This window comes from Stegodyphus dumicola, chromosome 1 (assembly GCF_044657685.1).
Source record: "Stegodyphus dumicola isolate Sdum_Otavi_A_Nest chromosome 1, ASM4465768v1".
Taxonomy (NCBI): domain Eukaryota; kingdom Metazoa; phylum Arthropoda; class Arachnida; order Araneae; family Eresidae; genus Stegodyphus; species Stegodyphus dumicola.
In genome coordinates this window covers 205,872,339-205,895,074 of record NC_140768.1, presented here as the reverse complement: position 1 = coordinate 205,895,074, position 22,736 = coordinate 205,872,339, and the positions used below count along the sequence as shown (strand labels likewise).

The 22,736-nt window shown below is 32.8% G+C and overlaps 1 protein-coding gene across 3 annotated transcripts in view; it reads left to right on the top strand.

Moving 5' to 3' along the window:
- Positions 1 to 22,736, top strand: part of RhoGEF2 (Rho guanine nucleotide exchange factor 2) — a 265,990-nt gene that overhangs the window by 13,586 nt on the left and 229,668 nt on the right. For all 3 annotated transcript variants that reach the window (XM_035365908.2, XM_035365907.2, XM_035365909.2), the window contains exons 3-5: positions 2,413 to 2,514; positions 8,116 to 8,165; positions 19,725 to 19,782. In XM_035365908.2, coding sequence (XP_035221799.2) covers positions 2,413 to 2,514; positions 8,116 to 8,165; positions 19,725 to 19,782 — 210 coding nt within the window. The remainder of the gene's footprint in view (positions 1 to 2,412; positions 2,515 to 8,115; positions 8,166 to 19,724; positions 19,783 to 22,736) is intronic.

Genomic DNA, 22,736 nt, shown 5'->3' with positions numbered 1-22,736 from the left:
AGAAAGTCTAACTCAGGTATGTAAGGGTCCATAATATTTGCTACATATGCTGTATTATGATAGGCGGCACTCTCAGATGTGATGCTAATGTCTAATTGTCCACCAATTTTGATTTTACCCCAGGATACAGTCTGAAGGGTAAGGCAGGGCAGCATCCAGATGAGTTATCTTTCAGTTGTCGAGCCAAATCATTTTGCATGATGGTAACATTGGCTCTTGTGTTGATGGTCATATTGCAAAGAACTCCATTAACATATCCCATGATAAGAGTCCATTACTGCCGCCACTCATTTCCAAAATCTGAAGTGCCTTTAAAATGGAGCTTCTTGTTATCTTGCAACCTTAGCTTAGTGAGATGGATACTAACCTGTTTCATGTGTCTTTCCTGGGGAGTGGCGTTATTTTCTGTACCCTGGTGTTTTCTGCAGTTGGCAAGATTTTAACTGAAGCCTGTTGTATTCTTTTAAACACTTCTCTACAAAATGCAGCTCTAATGTGCCGGATAGAGCTTCGAAGTCTTAACCTCTGTTTTTTGGGCGGAGCTGGAGGATATCTGCTGCATATGCTCTCAGAGAAGTGGCGAGATGGTAGGCCTTAGCTTAGGAATCCCATCCATTCAGTTTCACCACTATAAAAAATTGTGTCAATTTCAGTTGCCAAGGATTTTTTACCATCATATGTGGATAGCTTTAGAGAAGGATAAAAAGGCATGGGTAAAAATTTAAAATCATCAAAATTGCTTCCTGCTGTTGCTATGAATTTTGTTTAAGGTGTCAACTTCTTTGGTGACTGCAGAAACATTCTCTTAGATTTGATCTTTAACGGAAGAAACTCTTTTTTTCATTTTCTTCAACTCTGATTTTAACCGTGTGTCTCGTGTAACCGTGGCCTTCTGCAGCCTTGAATTTGTTTTCTATTATGCAGGTAATTTTTCCTTTCATTTCCTCTTTTCTTGAACTGACTTGATGGTTCCTGCCATCCTTTCTTGGCCTGCTTCGATACTTTCTTGAACTGCTTTTATTTCCTCTGTAATATAGTTGAGAACACCTTCCATCTTTCCTTTGAATACAGTAGAACAGTCACATGCTGTCTTAGTTGCTCCTCCATTGTTCTTGTCACTGACATTCAGTCCCACTTTTGACACCAAAAATTGTTGCGTGTGTATAGATTCATAATAGATTGAATGCGCACAGGTCCGATGATAGATTGATAAAATTAATTTTATCAAAAGAAATACTTCAGAGCCCTGGAACTTTCCACAGAAATACTCATAGAGTTGTTCACAGTCTCACAGGGTACAATCAGTAGTTACATTTCAAACTAAGAACATGAAACACAACACAATGGAAAGTGCATCTAAACAGTGAAGCTGATCCGGATATATCTTGAGTACTCCGAACTCGTGCTGAACTAACATCTAACAACAATTAAGAGCAGGTGTTCCAATTCTTTTTGGTATTATATAGTTTTCACGTGGATGTCGAGATATACTTTCTGCTTCTCAAAATTACTGGAAGTCATATGAGAACTGAATACAGTTACACAGAACATCAGTAACGGTTACTCAGTTACAATATCAATTACAGTTATACAGGGATTGGACCAAAATGTTGTCAAATGGTCGCCAATTTTGATGACTTTTGGGGACAAAAATTAGTCGCCAAACCCATTGCTAGCTTTACGATATCTTTCCAAATTAGCGAGATAGCCATTTACTCCATGTGTATTCCCCGTGTATTCTTATTTTTCTGGCAGAAAATCTTTTCTCTCAGCCTTTCATGTTACATTATATGAAAAAATACAACAATGTCACATATAATTTTACTAAAATTATCTATGTACAGAATTCCTAACAATATATATACCCAACCTCATTACCTGGCCTTTAGTTTTGTAATCATTGGTCGCATATTTACACTTCCATTTACAGAAGAGTTTCAAATGGCGAAAATATTCAATGTTTTGGCAATTTCGAATTTTAAAAGAAATAAATTTTGGATAAATAACATAATATGGCTTTCTGTATTTATGTTTGAAAAAGTTGCATACTCGTTGTGAAAAAATAAAAATACGAGAAATTTGACTCTTGTATGACAAAAATTTACCGGGATATTTAATGTCAAAATTTGTAATTTTTTATATCATTTTCAAGTTGTATTGAGCAATCAGTTAATTAAGTTAGAATAATTGGAAGAAATAAGTTTAAATGAAGTGTAATGAAAAATGTGTATAATTTAATAGGCATACAGGGAGGTCAGATAGTGTCCACGACTTTTTTTCCTTATATTCAGATTTTAATAAGTTAATAATATTGTTATGTCAGCCTTTCTATATAATATTTATGTAATATTATTTCAAAATTTCAAAATAGTAATATTTTCAAACTTTTACACTTACTTCTGTGTTTTACAGACCTTATGGTGCAACGTTGTGTGATCATACAGAAAGACGAGAAGGGATACGGCCTTACTGTATCCGGTGATAATCCTGTTTTTGTCCAATCTGTCAAAGAAGGTAAAAATATTAATTTATTGATATTACTTATGGTATATATTTAATAAAAGCCTTAAGAACTGCATACAATTGCTTTTATCGATAATTTAAACTGTGTATTTTAACATTTCTCTCTGCAATGTACATAATATAGTTTATTTTCTGTGTTTATATGTAAAGATATGTAAAGGGAGAATTATTTTTTCAAAGATGGTTACCAATAAAATTGCTACATTAGGAATGAAAGCAAACAGCAGAATCTTACTTATTGTACATATACAGTGTAATAGGAGGAAGACATGATTAAATTAGTAGGTGTTATGAGGTATGCAGTTGTACAGAATTTAATGCATGTAGCTGCTACATCTATTACCAAGACTGGCTATAATTCAGCTGGGTATCTAGTCGAACTGAGCTTGGATGAGAGAGATGGTTATTTTATTCCATGCAGCTTCAACTCTGCTCCAGAGTTCATCAGTCATAGTAGCTAGTGAGCGATGGTCAGTCTCTCAGCACCCAGTGATCAGATGTTCTCAGTGGGTGAGAGATCTAGAGAATGGGCTAGCCAGGGCAACAGTCAGCACACTTTGTATCAAGGAAGGTCAGGACAACATGGGCAACATGCAATCATGCATTATCTTGTTGAAAGATCACGTAGGCCTCAGAGATAGAGCCCATCCATGGTCCTTAACATGCCAGAAATATAATGGCTGCTGTCCACATTACTATGTATACAAACAGGAGTTGGTCAGCATTTGTATTTAATGGCAAATCATATCAGCATGGTGGATGTTGGGCCTGTTTGACAATTTTGAGTACAAGTTGGCCATATTTTGTTCTCATTGTTTCCACATATGGATGTGTCATTCCTGATGCTGTGCAGAAAACCAGAATTTGTGTGAAAAGGCAGTGTGGTGCCACTCCTCTATCTACTTCATCATTTGCTTCACTACTATACTCTACAAACTATACTATAATATACTATACTCATTCACTTCACTGCTATAGATTCCAACCACTATGGATTCTCTGTAGTTTCTACAGAAATTCATGAAAAACTATGAGTTACGAAAAGTATGGAAAAAACTACGGATTTTACAGAAACAGAGTAGGAGAACCAGTACGCAAAACGGAACCAACTAATTCATCCGATGATTGGCTGAATACTCGTGTCATCATATATCACGTGTTGAGTGCGTTGCTGGTTTTGAAGAACACCCATACCCAGATCCGTAACTCTAGCCATTAATGACATGTGAATAGTTCCCCCCCCAACATCCCGCAACATCTGTCTACTGTGTCTGTCTCTCAGGTTCCTTGCTGCTACGTGTTTAGCTTGCCTTCGGCTCCATTGTTTGGATTACGGTGCGAGCTTAGCGTGTGTCTTGTGAACTGGGATTCAGGTGGAAGTTTTTTTTTAATAATGCTACCTCGAACAAAAAAGCCAAAATTTTCAAAGCAAAAATTTAAAAATTCATATTCTTCAGAATTTCCATGCATTAAAGCATCCGAAATTTCTGTGAATCACGCACACTGCAGTGTATGCAACAAAGACTTCTCAGTTGCACATGGCGGAAAAGATGACTGTAAACGGCATGTTTTTTCTCAAAAGCATATAGAAGAACTTGGCACTGTAAAATCTAAAGAAATAATGAATTTCTTAATAAAAGATCACGAAACAGGTCCTATAGAAGCCAAATGCTATTGTGTTCGATTTTTAATTGAGCACAATCTACCACTTTCTGTTTCGGATAATTCCAAAGAGCTTTCAAAGCAATGTTTCCAGATTCTGCCATAGCAAAAAATTTACCTGTGGTCATACTAAAACTGCCGCTATTGTGAAAACACTTGCAGAAAGTACTGTTGCCGATATTATAAAATCAGTGTGCAATACATCATTTTCTCTAAGTATTGATGGAAGTATTGATAACAAACTGTATCCATTGATTATAACATATTACTATAAAGAAAAGGGAGTTAATTACTATAAAGAAAAGGGAGTTTAATTACATCATTGATTTCTATTTTAGAGTGCGCAAAATACCAGAGGAGGTATTTTTAATTATATAAATGAAAACTTTAAAAGCAAAGGTTTAGAATGGAAAAAATTGCTTATCATTTTCTTCAGATAATGCTAGTAATATGATTGGAAAGTTTAAAGGTGTAGCATCGTTTATCAAAATGCATCAACCAAGTATAATCATCTGAGGTTGCCCATGCCACCTCTTGCATATAGCTGCAAAAAAGGCTACTGAAAAATTGATCAGCTCAGAAATCAAAATGTTGTTAATAGATATATATTTTTATTTGGAGAAAAGTTCGAAATGGAAGCATAGCTTCAAAGTTGCTCAACAAATTTTGGGACAGAATGCAAAATCTCTTAAAATTTTGAAATATTGCTGTACGAGATGGTTGTCTCTTTTAGAATCTATAACAAGGATTTTGGAACAGTGAGATGCTGTGATAAATTTTTTTGGAGATCAACCAGATAACAGTGAGAATGAAGGAAAGACATTGCAGAACATTAAAGAAATGTTACAATCACTTATCACCAAATTGTACTTGTTATTTTTGAAAAATACTTTGCCTTTGTTTATAACGGTAAATAATAATTTGCAACAACAAGCTCCTTATATGCATAAATTGTGAAGAGAACTTGTTGAACTTTTAATGAATTTATTTGTTAAATTCGTAAAACCATCAATAATTTCTAAAGAAAATGAAGATTTTATTCTAACATCTCTTCCATTTCAGAAGTATAGTAAACAAAAAGAAAATGAAAATTTAGTGATTGGTGCGGGAAATGAGACTATATTTAAGAAATGCCAAGTTAAATGAAAGGGAAGTAAAATTTTTTAATTCTCTGCTAGCTGTTTTTGTAACTACATGTTCATATATAATAGGTAAATTTCCACTAAGTGATCCATTTCTAAAACATGCTGAAGTTGCTGATATCAATTTGAGGACTGAAATTTCATTTTCGTCTGTTCTTTATTTGATGAATACATTTCCATACATTATTGATAAAAAATATCTTAATAAAGTAGAAATTGAATTTTCCATGTATCAAGTAGATGATTTGAAAGAAATTATAGATTTGCATATTGATATAGCATGGGGAGAAATTGCCAAATTAAAAAATATGAATGGATGTATTATATACAAAATATTGCCTACTGTAATGCTTGCTGTCTTAATAATACCTCATTCAAATGCAGCTTGCGAAAGAATTTTTTCTATTGTAAAAAAAAAAAAAAAAAAAAAAATATTGGACGGAATTTCGACCAAATTTAGGTCTTAAAACTCTCGAAGCAGTATTGATTGAAAAAATAAATATGCAGGCAAATGAAGAACTGTGTTATAAAAAAACATTCTCAAAATCAGAACTTAAGCTTGCTAAGCATGCTACATATAAATCTTTGCATTTGTAAATTATAAGTATTTTTTTAATACTTTTATGTTGGTTATTTTTTTTTCCCTGCGAAAATCAAATCCAGAATAAAGATATATGATATTCTCTATGATTAGTAGTGATTTAAAATATTTGCTTTTTCATATAATAGTAGATTTAGTGATAGACATGTTTGAGGAGTTCGAAATTTCTAATTAAATGTGCATATAATTTACAAGGTATATTTTTAATAATTCAGTTTTATGTGTATGGATTTTAAATTTTAAATGTAAAAAAATTGATTACAATTTATGATTAATTAAAAATTAATGAATGGTTAATTACAACATGCTTTACGCACGCATTTTCGAAGTTGTAAAATGTCGTTCGCAAGTTGACTACTGACAAGTTCTGCTGCAGGTTGGAGGCTATGAACACTGCATCTTCTGTCTTCGGTGCAGTGTTGAGGGAAGCTGCAACAATGTTCATCAAGCTGACAGTCCATGGTGCTGCAGATGTCATCACATTATCTGTAATGACATTTGTCGTCTTGCATGTGAGACAGGTTCCTGTCTTAGGTTACATGATTTAGCTGTGTGATCCCGCAAGGCTGAGAGGGCAACATGCCTGTCTTTCTCGGGCATTAGTTGTCAAGAGCTGTTGTATTGATTTTGGCTCTCCTCAGTATGGCCCATAAATTCCATATTCACCTGACAGGTGTGGGATCCTGACCAGCAAGACCAGCAGTGTCACAGAATGATAAAACCAAAGATCTGCCATGAAGGCTACGATTCTGCTACACTGAAATTCTGACACATTTTGGTAGGAGTTTCTCATTTTTACAGAGTTATAATACAACCTTTTCACAAGTACCAATGTTAAAATGCAGTTTTTAAATAAGGAACCCGCTATGTTTGTCTTTCTATTTTATACACAGTAAAGATGCTGTGACTCATACCTGTATTGTGCACATGCATTGGAATAACAGTCATTTATGTATCCCCGTATATAGTACTTTTCATGCAAATTTTATGTTTGTTGCATACTATCTTCATGGTGTAGCAGTTTTAATGACCAGCAATGTCTTGTCATGCGCCTTTTTTAATTCTGAAAATTGCAATTCTACCACTATTTAATGCTACCCTTTAAGCAGTTGCACACTAAGGAAGTATCTCAAAATAAGGTTATGAGTTCATCATCTGCTGTTTTGATATTATAAATTTTACTGGTTTTATTAATGTGCTTCATTAGTTAAATTCCATTTTTTATCAGTTTCCAGATAATTTTATAATCAGAATTAAAGGAAGTTAAATTTTATATTATTTATTTTCTTGAACCTTACATTATGAGAATTTGATAATTTATTTAAAAAAAAAATCCATTTTTAGTTGTATGTGGTTGGATTCAAGGATTACCATCCTTATCTGTTTTTTAACATCTTGGCCATAAAATACAATTTTATTGTTTTAAGTGAAACATCTATAGAAAAAAATTGACATTATTTGCTGATAGTTCTCAGCATATTGATGAATTATTTATCTGAGTTAGATCTTATGATTGTTTAGTGGGCTATCAGTGTCTTATCTATAATGTTTATCTGCTGATGTGAAAGCATTGGGTTACAGTATGTGTTAATGAGTGAAATGCTTTTCTGATTGTCTTTTTACGGGCTATTAAGAGGTTTTCAGTTACATAATGATCTTTAAACGCTTCTTTTCAAATTAATAAGTAATTATTAAGTATAATTTTTAAAAATAAAATGTTCTAATTAAGATATATTTAAATTTTGAATTTTGTGTTTTGATAATTGTTGACAGATCAGTTATTTATCTTAATGTAATACATTCCCCCTCTTTCCTTTAATCTTTTTTTTTTTTTTTTTCTTTTTCAAATAGTCACTGTATTGTAGCAATTCAGAAATAAGTTTTTAAAAATGTTTTGTTTAGCTTGTTTTGTTGAAGATTTCATCATGCAGTAATTTTTCCATTTTAATGGGATATGAAATTTTATAAAGTGTATCTGTATGGAATTTTTAAGCATTTTGTATGCTTGGCTAAATAATGCTGTGACTACTTACTAGATAAAAACAGCATAATTTTCTAACTTTGTTCATGTGGGTATGAATAAGTGTTCAAATATATTTCATACAAAAAAGTGAAAAAGGCTATTCTTTAAACAATGTCTTAAACATTTTTTTGATTTAAATGACAGTATTGTTATCACTTTTGCAGATGGTGCTGCAGCAAGAGCTGGAGTGCAACAGGGAGACAGAATTATTAAAGTAAATAAAATCTTTTATGAGTGTTTGTTGATAAGACAACTGTTTTGATCTTTTTTTCCCCCCTCCATTATAGGACTACATACACCAAACAGTTTTCTGTAGACAAATATATTTGCCAACTTAATAGTCATGTTATTAATAGTCATATATATTGCTTAATTGTCATATGAGTTCAAGTGAGATACCAGAATAAAGATAGTAAGCCATTTAAACAGATCTTAGATGACAGATTTTATGGGCAGATGTTATTAGATTTTTCTTGAACAAATCTTATTGGTATTTTTAAATTAAATGATTTTGTTCTTATTTTTTATAGCACTCCTCTTGTTTTCAAAGTAAGTAAATATCAGTAAGAAGTCTTTAAAATGTGTTATTCTATGTTTATTAGAAATAACTAAACTTGAACATGTATTGCTTATGTTCAGAAAATTTTACCAGTGAGTATTAATAATGGAAAGACCTGATTATTATTTTTTTTTATTAAAAGGTTTTCATGGTATCATAAAATATTCATTACATATATAATATAAGCAGAACTGAAAGTCTTATTTTTTACTTTGATTATATTTTCAATTAATATGCTAATTTTATTTTTCTCTTTCACAATTTTTTCTGTTTGTTGCAAAAGAATGTTTTGAGAACCTTTACATATCTTTCATGTGCCTGCCATTTTTTGGTTACATATGAATTTGCTAAAGTGCCTTTAAGTACTAGACACATACATCAAAAGTAAGGATATTTAGATATTTCTACAGTTTGCTTTAAATGTTATTCACGTTTCATTTGGGTAATTCAGGTTATTTTTTTTTTTTATGTTTCACCAAACACGTAAGAGGGCTAAAAAAATTATGTAAGTAAGAAAGAGATTCACGAATCATAATAAAAATAGTTAATTATGATATAATTTTAAGGACTTTATAAGATGTGAAAGAACAGTTTGAGAAACCTTGAACACTTTTTTAGCATAATTTTATGAAGCATATATGAATAATGTAATGAAAAAATAAACAACAATACAAAGTCCGAGATCCAGACATCCAATATCTGTCCGATATATAATCTAAAATCTGGACCTCAAAGCCACCAACAACCATTTTTTGGGGATATGCTTTACTCAAATAATTTTTAAAAATTTTTTCCACCCCACAATAAAGCATGTGAAGAGTCCTGACTCTTTAATTTCATTTCGGCACTAGTAGTAAATAGTAGTTGATTTTACCTCTGCTAATAATCCCTGACGACAACCTGGCGAATCATGATTTATTATATTTTACTTTCATCACAGCATGCTTATCAGCACGTGATACAGGGTTGCCACGCTACCTGGAAAACTGGAAAAAGTCAGGGAATTCGGAAATTGACCAAAAAATTCAGGGAAAAGTCAGGGAATTTAAGTGTTTTAGTCAAAATCTGGAAAAGTCAGGGAATTTCATACAACGATCCCGCCAAAAAAGGCGAGTTTTGTGCCGACGTCGGAAGAGATCACTTTTTTGGCGAATTGTGTATCACGTGAGTGTCATTCGGGCAGCTGGCATAGAGTCAATTTTCGCAGCTCCAATTTGATTGTCTTTTAGAAAGGCAAATCAAGTTTCCCGCAACTTTTGGTTTCCAGTAACCTCGAGAATCCCATGTGCAGTGCATGAACAAAAGAAAGTACCTGTTCTCGTATAAAACAAAATGGGTTTATTCCTAGTATACGGTACCATGAAGGTTAGAATCAAAAATATGTATTGTAAAGAAAGAAAACCTCTCTGCAACAGACGTGGCTCCGTTCCATCATAGAGAGAAACAACTGTGCGTGCGCGATATATATGTCGCCAAAGCTCGAAACCGGTGTCGAAGTTCGAAGGTCACGTTATCAAGAATTCATAAAATGAATATCGTTTAAAATTTCTTTAAACTCTAATCTAAAAGAAAAGAAAATATCTTTTAGCGCAAGTAAATTAATTCATGGATTAGTTATTTTGAGGGGGGGAAAAAAACTACGAAAATCCGTAAAATTATTGCGAAAAATCCAAGAAAAAACGTTCTTTGATAAAACGTTTCTTCTAGGATTTTTCGCAATAATTTAAAAATGGATTTTCGTAGTTTTCTTTTTTGTCAAAGAACGTTTCTTCTTAACATGTGTTTCTCAATTTCCTGTACACATCGCGGAGAGGGAAATTCTGGCCTCCAGGTTCCGTTGCCAAATCCCTTGGCAAATTTTCCCTCCGCTTTCTAGCCGCGTAATATCATTTACGTGTATGGAACCTTTTCTTCTTTACATATACGTTCTTTGGTTAGAATAATCTCCATGTATGGTACAGCGGGATTTGGCGACATGATGATGAGCAGTAAACGAGTCATTTTGTTCTTGGCGACAATTTTCAAAATCGTGCGAAGGCCGTACCGTATACTAGGATTTTACCGCAAAATCTTTTTTTTTTCTTTTCTTTTTAATAAATACCTTGTCATTTTGCAGTAAAATAAAAAAATAGTAATCAGTCATCTAGCCTAACCATGTAATATAACTATATTCGCTAAAATATCGTTGATTATTCTAATTCAATTTTTAATCTTTATTTTTATGTTATTCATTTCATTTAATGTTGCTTCTTCCCTCTAAATTTATTTATCATTAGTAAATAATATTTCCAAATTTCAAGAAATTTTCTCTGGCATAATCCTGAAATTAATTCTAGCAGTATGATGACATCACGAAATTTAATGCACATATTTTTTCCTAATGTATGCTGCGAAATAAATATAAAGTACCTCAATTTAGTAAAAAAATATCATTAAATAGATTTCTTTCTTTCGTTTAGCTGCAGAATGTCTGCAAAAAAAGCCTTATTTTATTCCAGATTGGGAAGATTCTAATCTCAATCTTCAGTGGAGGAAACAACTCCTATTATAATTATATTTGTGTTTTCAAGTGTTAAGGTGCCTTTTAAGAAGACACCTCACACAAATTAAATTTACCTAAAATCTAACCTAACTTTTAGCATTGCGTTGTGATTTATAAGAACCGGATTAGCCTCATGTTGAACTGGTGATGATCATGAGTAATAATTAAATAAAACGTACAATTGTTATCCAATGTATATATCTTAAATTTTATTAAGTTTCTTAAGTGGAAAAGTAAACAAAATTATCAAACAAAGTGTACCAAGAATAATTAAGAATAAATGTCCTCTGAGATTTATTGAATAATTAAGTGAATTTGCTACACAGTACAAGTAATACCATAATTAATTTACCTCTTAGCACAGCCAACGTACATTACGCGGATAGACTGGAATTTTCTCGAAACATACCTGGAAAACCTGGAAAAGTCAGAGAATTCCATTCTCCTGTTTGAGTGGCAACCCTGGTGATAACTTGAGTAATAATTCATGTCACGATACCTAAATATTTTTTATATTAGTAATTGAATAACAAAGAGTGTGGTAACTTTTTATGTTGACATTATGCTTGCTAGTGATTACAGATTTAAGTTAAGTGCACTAAGAAGTGTTGGCTAAGGAAAATGTAACAAAAATGTCTTTCCATTTGCTAAAAAAAAAAAAAAAAAAAAAAAAAAAAAAAAAAGATTTTATTAATGATACTTATAGGTCAAAAGATCACATTTAGTGCTATTTGCTATTCACATAAACCGAGAATCGGTGACAAAGCTTGTATGCCTGCTCTGTGCGACAGAATTTAGTGAAGACAAAATTTTTGGAATTTAGAGAAGCATCGAACAATGAAATTAAGAGATGACAAAATGTTTAGAATTAAGGGAAAGCATTAGGACTCAAAGTTTAGGAGCAGCAAAAATTTAGAACTTAGGGAGGCACTTAGTAGCAAAATTTAGGGTCCACAGACTCCATAAGGTGGTAAGATCTTAAGGTATATCTACCAATGGCCTTCAATAAGCCTTAAATATATGTGGGAACTTATTCATTCAGGATTCAAATAGGTCTATTAAGCATGCGCAAGAAATAGATGTAAGTATAATAAATAACTAAACTAATAGAATTCAGGCTTAATTTGTCTCAGTGCGAGATAGAAGTGCCTTTCACTGCCAATTTCATGATACATAGCCAGTTATGTATAGCGGATGCCAGGTTAAAATTATAATTTACTGATTCTAAGGAATTGCAGCTACTATAGCAGATTCCGCTTAACTTTCTTATTTGATTCAGCTTTTTTTGCGGGCTTTATTATTACAGCAATTTTATGAAAATTAAAGTTTGAACTTTTGATTATGTCGAAAAGAGTTTCTAATTTTGCAGCTACAAAGCGAAAGCATGTTTCAATGTCTATTAAAAAGTGGAATTGCTGCAAAAAATTGATAAAAGTACACCCGTCTTTTTTTCAAAATTATGTGAGGAGTATGATGATATAAGAAAACAGAAAAGGGAATTTTTTGAGAATTCTGACACCCCTCTCACAATGTCTAACAGAAAAATTATTCGTTATGCTAAAAGTGACGACCATGACAAAGTGATGATTGAATAGGTCAGATAGCGTCGCAGTGAGAGCGTGCCATTGACAGGTGAAATGCTAATGGCGCAAGCCAAAATATTTCACAAAGAAATTAAATTAAAAACCTGAGTGCACATATTCGACATGTTGGTTAACCAAATTTAAAAAAAAAAAAAAATCACCATTGTGTAACGCAAGAATTTCAATTAAAAAAAGCTTCAGCTGATACTGAAGCTGCTGAAATATTTGTAGATGAACTCGTTGAACTTATCAATAGTAAAAAGTTATCTCCCGAACATATTTACAATGCTGATAAAACTGATCTTTTCTGACAATATGTACTTGTGAATACGTTGGGAACCTCTACAGAAGAGGCTTCAACAGGTGTCAAAGATTTCAGAGCAAGACTAAAAAATTTACCATGCTCAAATGCTACAGAAATGCACAAGTGAAAACTTTTAATGATTGGAAAAAATACTCGACCTTGAGCATTTAAAGGAGTAAAGATTTTCCCTGTTATACATTGTTATAAATTAAAAGAGCACGAATGACACAAATGTTAATGAATGATTGAAAATCATTTCATACCCTAGGCTCGGCAACATTTGAATTGTTTAGTTTGCCTGATGACACAAAAATGGTCCTGATTATAGACAATTGTTCGGCTTGTACTTTCAGGCATGAAAGTTTTCCGCGTTTTCGTGGAATTTCGCTTTTTTTAATGTAAGCTGGGCTGTTTCTGAGATCGATGCAAAACTCTTGAGAAATCGCGCCTGGCAAATATGTGTGTGTGTGTGGTGGTGGGGTAAACGAAGGACATGCTCTCTCTCTTCCTCTTTTCTTTGTAAAAAAAAATTTACATCGTGCCAGAGATCGCGAAATGCGTTTTTTCACATCAAGGCGAAGTAGGTGGGGCTTATATGGAAAGGCGGAACTAGATGCATACGAATATCAAATCAGAGAAGAGCAAGCAACCGTCAAACGAGAGCTGACTTTAATAATTTCAGCAATCGGTGCTGGCACCATCTGTCGGACATACAGATACCTACTGATGTTATCCAGAGCACGTGTGAGTTTTAGCATGTGTAAAGTGGCATACTGTAATTCGGAGCGTAGATTGTTGTGTTATTTCTTTTTTGTTTGTTGCTGTAAGTTTTTCAGTATGAATATCTTAAATCCGAATCATGAGCACAAAGCTTAGAATAGCAATAGCAATAGATAGTGAAAAAGAATGAGTTCAGATTTGCGTGGCTGAAAAACATCGTCAAAATTGTGTGAATGGACAAGAAATGGAAGTGGTCGTTGGCAGTTGCATTCAGAAAGTGGATATCAGTGGAAAAGTGGGCATTGTGTTCTGATCTAATATATTATGGAAAAAGGGATATGTTTCTATTAACAGCCATATAAAAAGCAAAATACATTGTGGGAGAGAAGTAATGAAAAGAGATAATTACAGGATGCCATCATCATATTCATCTTTGACAGACACAAACTTAAGCATGCAGGAGAGAAAAATAGAAGAAAAATTAGCAGCTCCAAGTATTCCAATTTGCGATTGAGTTTCCAGCCTAGAGGGTCAACTGGAGTTATGGCTGAAAATAATTTGCCTTATACTCTAGTACCTGTGATAATTGATTTGGCCAAAGGAATGGCATCTGATAAAAAAGCACTATCACAGCTCTTAATCAGCTCACACTACTGCTTCATATAAAATGAGATTAGGCCTGCCAAAAACATTTCTCAATGAAACTGTGAACAATTTAAAAAAATTTAAATTTTCATTAAATATTGATGAAGCTACAAGTAGTAACTGAATGAGAGTTTTGTGCATATTAATTAGCCAGCTACTTTTCTACAGAACACAATAAAGTAGTGTTCAAGCATTTAATATCTGTTTATGTTTTTAATGTGTCTGCTGAACAACTATTTAAAAAAATTGTGTCTCTTTTTGACAGCTGCCATTTGAGAATCTCATATCTGTTTTGATGGATTCTTGCAATATAATGAGAGGATCAAAGTCTGGATTAGAGGTGAGACTTTGTAATGAGACGGCTCCTCATTTGTTAGATATTGATAGAGATTCTTCCCATCATATACATAATGCATCCAAGGTATTTTCTAAACCATTTGGCGGGTGGGTAGAAGATTACCTGCAAAATATATATAATGACTTTAACTGTTCTGTTGATTTAAAAGAAAAATTAGAGGAAATATGTGTGATTTCAAATGTCAAATATACTGCTATTGAACATTTTATTAAACACCGCTGGCTGTCCATATATGATGTTACGTTGAGTAATTTACTCATGTTTGATTGTTTGACCATTTTTTATTATGGATTTTTAAATCAGCATGACAGATTACTATATTTTAATATATGCTGCAGAAACAAAGAAATCTGAGCAATGAAAGCAGAGAATGTATTAAGGATATCCACAGGTATTTACATCAAAAGCATTTGACAAGTGATGGGAGGAAACGAAAAGAAAGAATAATTTCAAAATTATTTTATGACAGGAAAAAACTGCAATTAATTATGCATTTATATGTGTCTGTATTGCCATTATTAAAGAAGTATGTCAGTCTATTTCAAATGAAAGAGCCTTAAATACATAAATTGCAAGATGAGCAGAAGCAGCTATTTATTGATTTTTTAGCACTGTTTATTAAGTCAGAATTTCTCCAAAATAAATGTGTCTCAGAAATTTTGACTTTAGATATTGCAGTTGAATCTCATCTTTTATCCCCAAAGAATATGTATTTAGGAGCAGCTACAATTGCACTTATTTCAAAAGTCAAACATATGTTAAAGAATTTTTTTAAAATTCCACTGAAGCTTTCATCAGCTGTGCAAAATATCTGCAGAAGACTTTGCCATTGAACAACCCATTATTAAAAAGCATATCAGGAATTGATCCTACAGCCAGAGGTAACCATAGTACCTTACTTAAGTTAAAAAGATTGCCTGAATTAATCCAGAATGTTTTGACGCAAGAAGACAAAAATTTCATATAATTTAGAAGTGCATAAATACCAAGTTGATAAAAAATTAGCTTCACCATTAGATGTAGATGGAAAAATAATGAGACTTGATGAGTGGTGGGCCAAAGTATTTGCAGATGGCAGTTATCCAGCTTTATCCAAAATGGTAAAAGCTATTTTGGATAAAGCTGGATAATTAATAAGTTGTTTCCATGGGCCACAAGTTGACAGTGCTTTTAGTTCTATGAGCAGTGTGTTAGACAAGGAGTGTGGCTGCATAAGTATAGACACATTGTCTGCTATACAAACAGTAAAATACAAATTTTTGAGTTGCAATAAGTCAACTCTGGAATTTTTTAAAAGGGATGACCACTTGCATTCTCCAGTAAACAAAACTCTATGCTCATAAACTGTACAAAGAAGAACTAGAGATAAAAAAGGGAAGCAAAAATTAAAAAAAAAAAAAAAAAAAAAAAAAAAAAAAGAGCAATTAAACATTGCAGAAAATAAAGAAGAAAATGAAAAAGTATCAATGAATTGTATAAAAGGTGCTGAAAAGAAATTGAAACTACCTCACAAACGGAAATTAGAAAATGTGGCTGCAAAAGTAGCAAAAAAGAAAAAGCTTTTTCTCTAAAAATTTTTAATCAGGATCGAGTGAGACTGAGACAAAATGGTTATTTTTTATATTCCTCCTTTAACTATATGTTATTTTGTAACTACATTATCTCATATGACTACATTTTCTGGTGTTATATAAAGTACTGTTTATTGAACTAAATGTGAAGATATTTGAAAGCTATAGTAACAGTTATATATATATATTTATCTCTAAAACTTGTCATTGCCTGAAAATGGGCAGTTATATATAACATAAGTATGTATATTAGTGTGTTGTAATGTTGTGTACAGTATTCATGTATCAACTGTTAAATTAAGTTACATAAAGAGCATCTTAAAGAAGGTTAATTCATTACAATCTCTTGGTGATTTACTGATTTTTTTTTTTTTTTTTTTACAAGTGGAAGATAAAATTAATAACAAAATAGTAAGTACAAGTATTATTTTAGTTTAATTATATGCATATGTTTAATACTTTTTATATTAAAAGGTTCATATTTTATTAGGTCGCGCATGTGCATTTAGTTTTTGTGTAATTTTGTGTCCGCACGTTGTTCAGCTTTTTTTGCCAACTTACACTTTCATGCCCGTACTTTAAAGTTTTAGTGAAAGATGATGTATCCATATTATTATATAAGGAAGCCTGCTTTAGATCATAAATGCTTCATTATTTCATAAATCATGATTACATGTTTTTAATTTTATAACTTCTATATGCCATCTTACTAGATTTAAACTGATGATCTAATATTCCAGAAAAATCCCAAGTCTGGACTCAATTAGATCCGGACAAGTCCGGATCTCGAACTTTGTACTGTATGTCTGTGCATTAATGTTCTAATGCAAAATTTAATTTTAATGAGAACATAAAGAGAATTCCATTTTCTCAATGGATTTTTTTGGTGTTATTAGAAAAGTAGTTTAGAAGTATATTTATAAAATAAATATTATGGAAAACTGTAAGAATATTCCTTTCTGGTGTAAACCTTTTGATTTTCTTCTAAAGATGTCATATTGATTTGTAGTAAAATAAAAGAGCTTAAGAATTAATTTAAAATTATTTATTAGTTTGTAAGGTTCATCCTAAGTTGCTAACAGTTATTTTTACTTAAAGCCACTGTCCTATTCAGCTTACAGTCTCCTTCCAGAATGTGTTTTCAGAATCACAGTTAAATGCAAATGAAGGAGGAGAAAGTATTTAACTTTGAAATTCTACTGACGTCATTAGAGAGCCAAAGATTCTGACCAGCTTGCTTTTGCCTTCTAGGCTACACTCTCTCTAAAGCTATTTTTATGCTTGGCCATACTTTAGGCCCTTGATAACTTCACCGTTTAGTTAGCGTTAAGGGGCCAACTCCTGTAGACCTTTTTAGTTAAGTTTAGTTAATATTTATTTCTTAATATTCCTGAGTTCAAGCCCAAGTGGAGGCTTTGCTGTAAGCTCTGAGAAGGAGTAATCTGTTAAATTTTTGTTTTAAGAAATAAAGTGTATTTAACCCTTCTTGAGTTCTGTTCTCTGTGTACTGTACTAAAGCAATTATTCACTTACCAGTTCTCAAGGTTCCACACATTTAGCTGTAAGTTATAGGCTAGAACATTACAAGTTGAATATAAATATCTGTCATTTATTTATGATTGTTCAGTGAAATTATTTTAAGGTACTTAACTCAAGCAATAAGTTTTTGAAGTTTAGAAAAATTATGTATTTTTCATATGCTTTTTGCTTAAGAAAGCTAGTTAACACTTATACGAAAAAAATATGTATATGCAAAAAATTATTTTAAAAAATTCAATGGTTAGAACCTTAAAAAGGCCTAGAATTTATTTTTATAAGTTAAATGTAAGTATCGTAAGTGATCTCAAGGCCATAGTCAGCACAGTTGGCGCAGCTGCACTGGGCGGCAGAATTGGGTGACAAAATTTTAGAATTAAGAGGAGCACCAAACACCAAAATTTAGGGATGACAAAATTTTTAAGATTTAGAGATGGAAGAGGACAATAGAATTCAGAGGTGGCAAAATGTTAGAATTTGGGGAAGCATCGAGCAGCAGAAATTAAGGATACACAGAGATTGCACCTGGCAGCAAAATGCCTAGCACCAACCCTGATGCCTTTACATACATTTTAAAATCTTAAAAATTATTTTTACTAATAAGTTTTGATAGATGTTTTCAATTTTCACCAGTTAAATATGGTAATTTTTCAAATTACTATATTAATTTTACATAACTTGTAAATTTCTTAGTACTTATGTAATAATTTTTCTTAAAATTGGCAGTGAAAATTGATTTGCTGAAAAAAGATATAGCTTGATAGAAAAGCTGCATAAAGTAAGATTAGCTAACAGGTTAGCCTACTGCATTTATTAATTAATTTCATGGATAGTAATTGTTTTCTTTATAATTAATGCAACGTAATGGAATTGATGAGAGACTTATTTATAAATAAAATATTCTGCATACCACAAATTATTTTTGAATACATAATTTTGCAGAAATTTAACAGTGCTCTACGGGGATGCTTGCATGAAAGGTAGAACAAAATTCGTATGCAAACAGTTGAGATTTCTATGGAAAAAGCAGTAATATTAAATATTCAAATTCTCTTATAAAAGAGTAAAATGCAGTTTTTTTAAAGTTAATTAGAAAGTGTTTAGAACTATATGTTAATTAAAAGCTTGGGAATAATGCTGTGTATTATCTATCACTTTTTATTTATTTATTTAAATTTTTAAATACACATCTAAAATTATTTGTTGTTTTAATCATTTCTTTTTCTTGCCATTCTATTGCACATTCAATGTGAAAGCTATTGAATTTTTTTTGGTGAAGCTATTATTATTGAATTATGAAGTTACTGAAATTAAAACATATTGGAATAATTCCTGATCATTAAACTGTAAACTGCTAAAAGAACTTTGCCGGTCCTGTAGATGGTACTAATATTCAAACAAATGAATTGCTGTGGGGGATTTTGAAGCTAAAGAGTGTATACAATGTGTAAAGAACCACACTGTAAAGGCTTCCAGCTTACTTATCTTGCAGAAGCATGGTGGAGATCCATTAATAAGATTGAGTGCTATTTATTTGGCCATGCTGCATGACATTCATATGTATGGCTGAATGATTCATAAAAATAACTCTTTCAAGGGCCACTCCTGCTTTTGTTATGTAAAACTGAAGGAATTAAAAATTTAGTAGATTTTAAAATTAATTAACTGAATCATTTTCATATTTAAGTATTCTCAATTATCTGTATTTATTTCCATATTTAAAAATAGCATCTTAGTTGCACTATCAAAAAATAACTAACTAAAAGCAGATCAACATAGTACATGACTATCAAAAGTTTTTTTGTGATAATGCGAATTTAATTTAATTTATGATTTGTATGTTTTATGTATGGATTATTAAAAAGGAAATAAATTCTATAATTTTGAAGTAATCAGAACAGTAAACAGTAAGTTTGCGTAACTTTTGAAATAATTTTTTAAAATCTATTTTATAGGTCAATGGTACTTTAGTAACTCAGTCAAATCATCAAGATGTTGTGGAGCTTATAAAGTGTAAGTATGCAATTAAAAACATTTTTTCTGTAAGGAAGAAGGAAATATAATGAACACTAAATTTAAAATACCATTATAAATCACTACATTTCCAAAATATTTTGTGTCTGATGTAGCTTGCTAAAAAGTCTGTTGAGAGAAACAGATTTAGTTATTGCAATAACCCATTTATTATTTTTGTCTAATTTTTTCCACAGATAAATGAAACATGTCAAGCATTTGAAATTGGGAGAAAAAAGATTTTGGTTGGGAGAGTCTTTATGCTGGGTTAGAAGTCTTAATATGGTAGAAATGCATGTGAAAAAAATATTCTGATAGTGAATATTATATATACTTGTAGCATTTAGTTGGAAGTCCTCTGGATTTCGAAGCAGCACCTGTTCTATTGGGCATGAGTTCAGCTGTCTCTGTAGTTTTGGTTGATTAATGAATTAGCATTTCGTTCTTAAAGTTTCATATATTGAAAATTTTAGTAATTCTAATCCATCTGTCAAGCTGTTTCTGTAAATTTTTGTGATATTGAAATTGAGTAAGAGAGATATTTTTCAAATGGTGTTTCACAAATAAACTTTTTAATTGAATGTCTTTTTTTTTATCCCATTCATTAACTGTTGCTTCCCAAGTATTGATGGTTAATCACATTTTTATTATTCAAGCCATTTTTTTCCCTTTCTTTCTTTCTTTTTTTTTTTTTTAAAGATTATGTAGTAGTAGACACTTAGGATTGTTAAAAAGATATTTTAAGTACCCCACCTTACTGTTTAATTCTGAACATTTATAATTTTATTTTGCAGTTTGATATGAGTATATTGACTTTGTGCATGCGTTTTCCTTGAAAGCATATGCAATAAGATGTTGATGTGTAGCAAAGTATTAAAGAGTTCTTTCACCAAAATATGGCTGCTGACTCTCTGCCGAGTTTTTTTTTTTATCACATCTGCTGGTAGATCACTGAATCTCCCAGTTTTGAATTTGACCTTTACCAAGGAAAATATTTTTCTGCAATTAAATACGAGGGTAAGTTGAAAAATAAGTTTCCCCTGTCGACTGTGGTCAGAGTTGTGTATGAAAGTCAAAAAATAGAATGAGACATTAAAGATATGACATACCTTTATTTTTCCACATAGGTACCAAGTACATTGAGACATTTGTCATATCACTTGATAAAGCTTCAAAAAGCCCTCCAGGAAAAAATCAGGGCTTTGCATGTGGAAGAAGCGTTGAACGGCTTGTTTCACTTCAGTATTGCTTCCAAAGCGCCTTCCCCCGAGATTTTTCTTCAAAGCCGGAAACAGATGGAAGTCGCTTGGTGCAAGATCAGGACTGTATGGCGGATGGTGTAGGCGCTCCCAACCAAGAGTTGCAATATGGTTTTGCGTTGCCGTCGCCGAATGTGGTCTGGCATTGTCATCCAACAGCAGAACGCCAGATGTGAGAAGGCCAAGCCACTTTTTCCGAATTGCCTCTTTCAATTTCGACAGGATGTCACAGTAGCTCGTAGCATTGATGGTTCCAACCTCCAAAAAGTCCAGCAACAAAACTCCTTGGGCGTCCCAGAAAACTGTGAGGAGCACTTTACCTGCAGAGGGAGTTGTCTTGAACTTCTTTCGGGCAGGTGATGACGGATGTTTCCACTCCATAGATGCGGCCTTCGATTCTGGCGTGAAATGGTGGACTCACGTTTCATCCCCCGTCACAATCCGAAACAGAAAGTCATTGCCATCTTCATGGTAACGCACAAGATGTTCCAGGCTGACCTGACCCCCATGCGTTTTTCCTTGTGTGTCGAGGTCAATTGTCGGGGCACCCATCATGCTGACACTTTTCTGTATCGAAGAATGTCGTGGATGATATTTTGATCTCGCTCATGTGAGATTCCAAGTTCTTCCACTACTTCATCGATGGTGATACGCCGGTTCGTTCTAATCATGTTATCCACCTTCCTGACATTTGCATTTGTAGTGGCTGTGCACGTCCGTCCAGCTCTCGGTATGTCCTCCACTTGCTGACGTTGATCACTGAATGTGCGACACCATCTCCGCACCATTTGCTTCGACATCACACCTGGCCCATAGACTTCCACGAGGCGGTTATGAATTTCTGTTCCTGATACTCCACATGCCCATTCATAGCGGATAACCGCTCTCACTTCCTCCTTTGACCACGAATTCAAAACGCACCTTCTCTCCATACCTACCGGGGCTCAAATGAGAGGCTGGTCTCCGCTTTGCGCAAGCACTGCAACAGCGCCATCTGCTTGATTTGCAGCGACCTCTACCCAATGGTTATCGGTGACTTGCACGTTTTCCTGCTGTGTCGCCTTTCGCCCATAGCCATTCAACGCTTCTTCCATATGCAAAGCGTGAATTTTTCTTGGAGGACTTTTTGAAGCTTATCAAGCGATATGACAAATGTCTCAACGTACTCGTACGAGAATAATAAAAATAAAGGTATGTCATATCTTTAATGTCTCATTCTATTTTTTGACTTTCATACACAACTCTGACCACAGTCGACAGGGGAAGTTTATTTTTCAACTTACCCTCGTATATATACACAGACAAAAGTCTTTAATCCAGACGTCCATAATCTGGACCTCAAAGCTGACGCATGCGCATAATACCTTTACGAACGAGCATATGCGTTTACACTTGCGCATAATACATTTACGCATGCGCGTTTAATGTATAACGGACGGTATAAGCTAAGCTAAAATTATCTAAATATCTGTTTCAGTTAATGTTGCAGATTGCACTGTTCCTTAATTTTCTAATTGAATCTGGCTTATTATTTTTTGCAGACTGTTAGAGCAATTTTATAAAAGTAAGCTTGAACTTTCGATTATGTCAAAAAGAATTTCCGATTTTGGAGCTGCTAAAGGATCTACAAAACGAAAGCATGTTTCGATGTCGATCAAACAAAAAGTGGAATTGCTGCAAAAAATGGATAAAGGC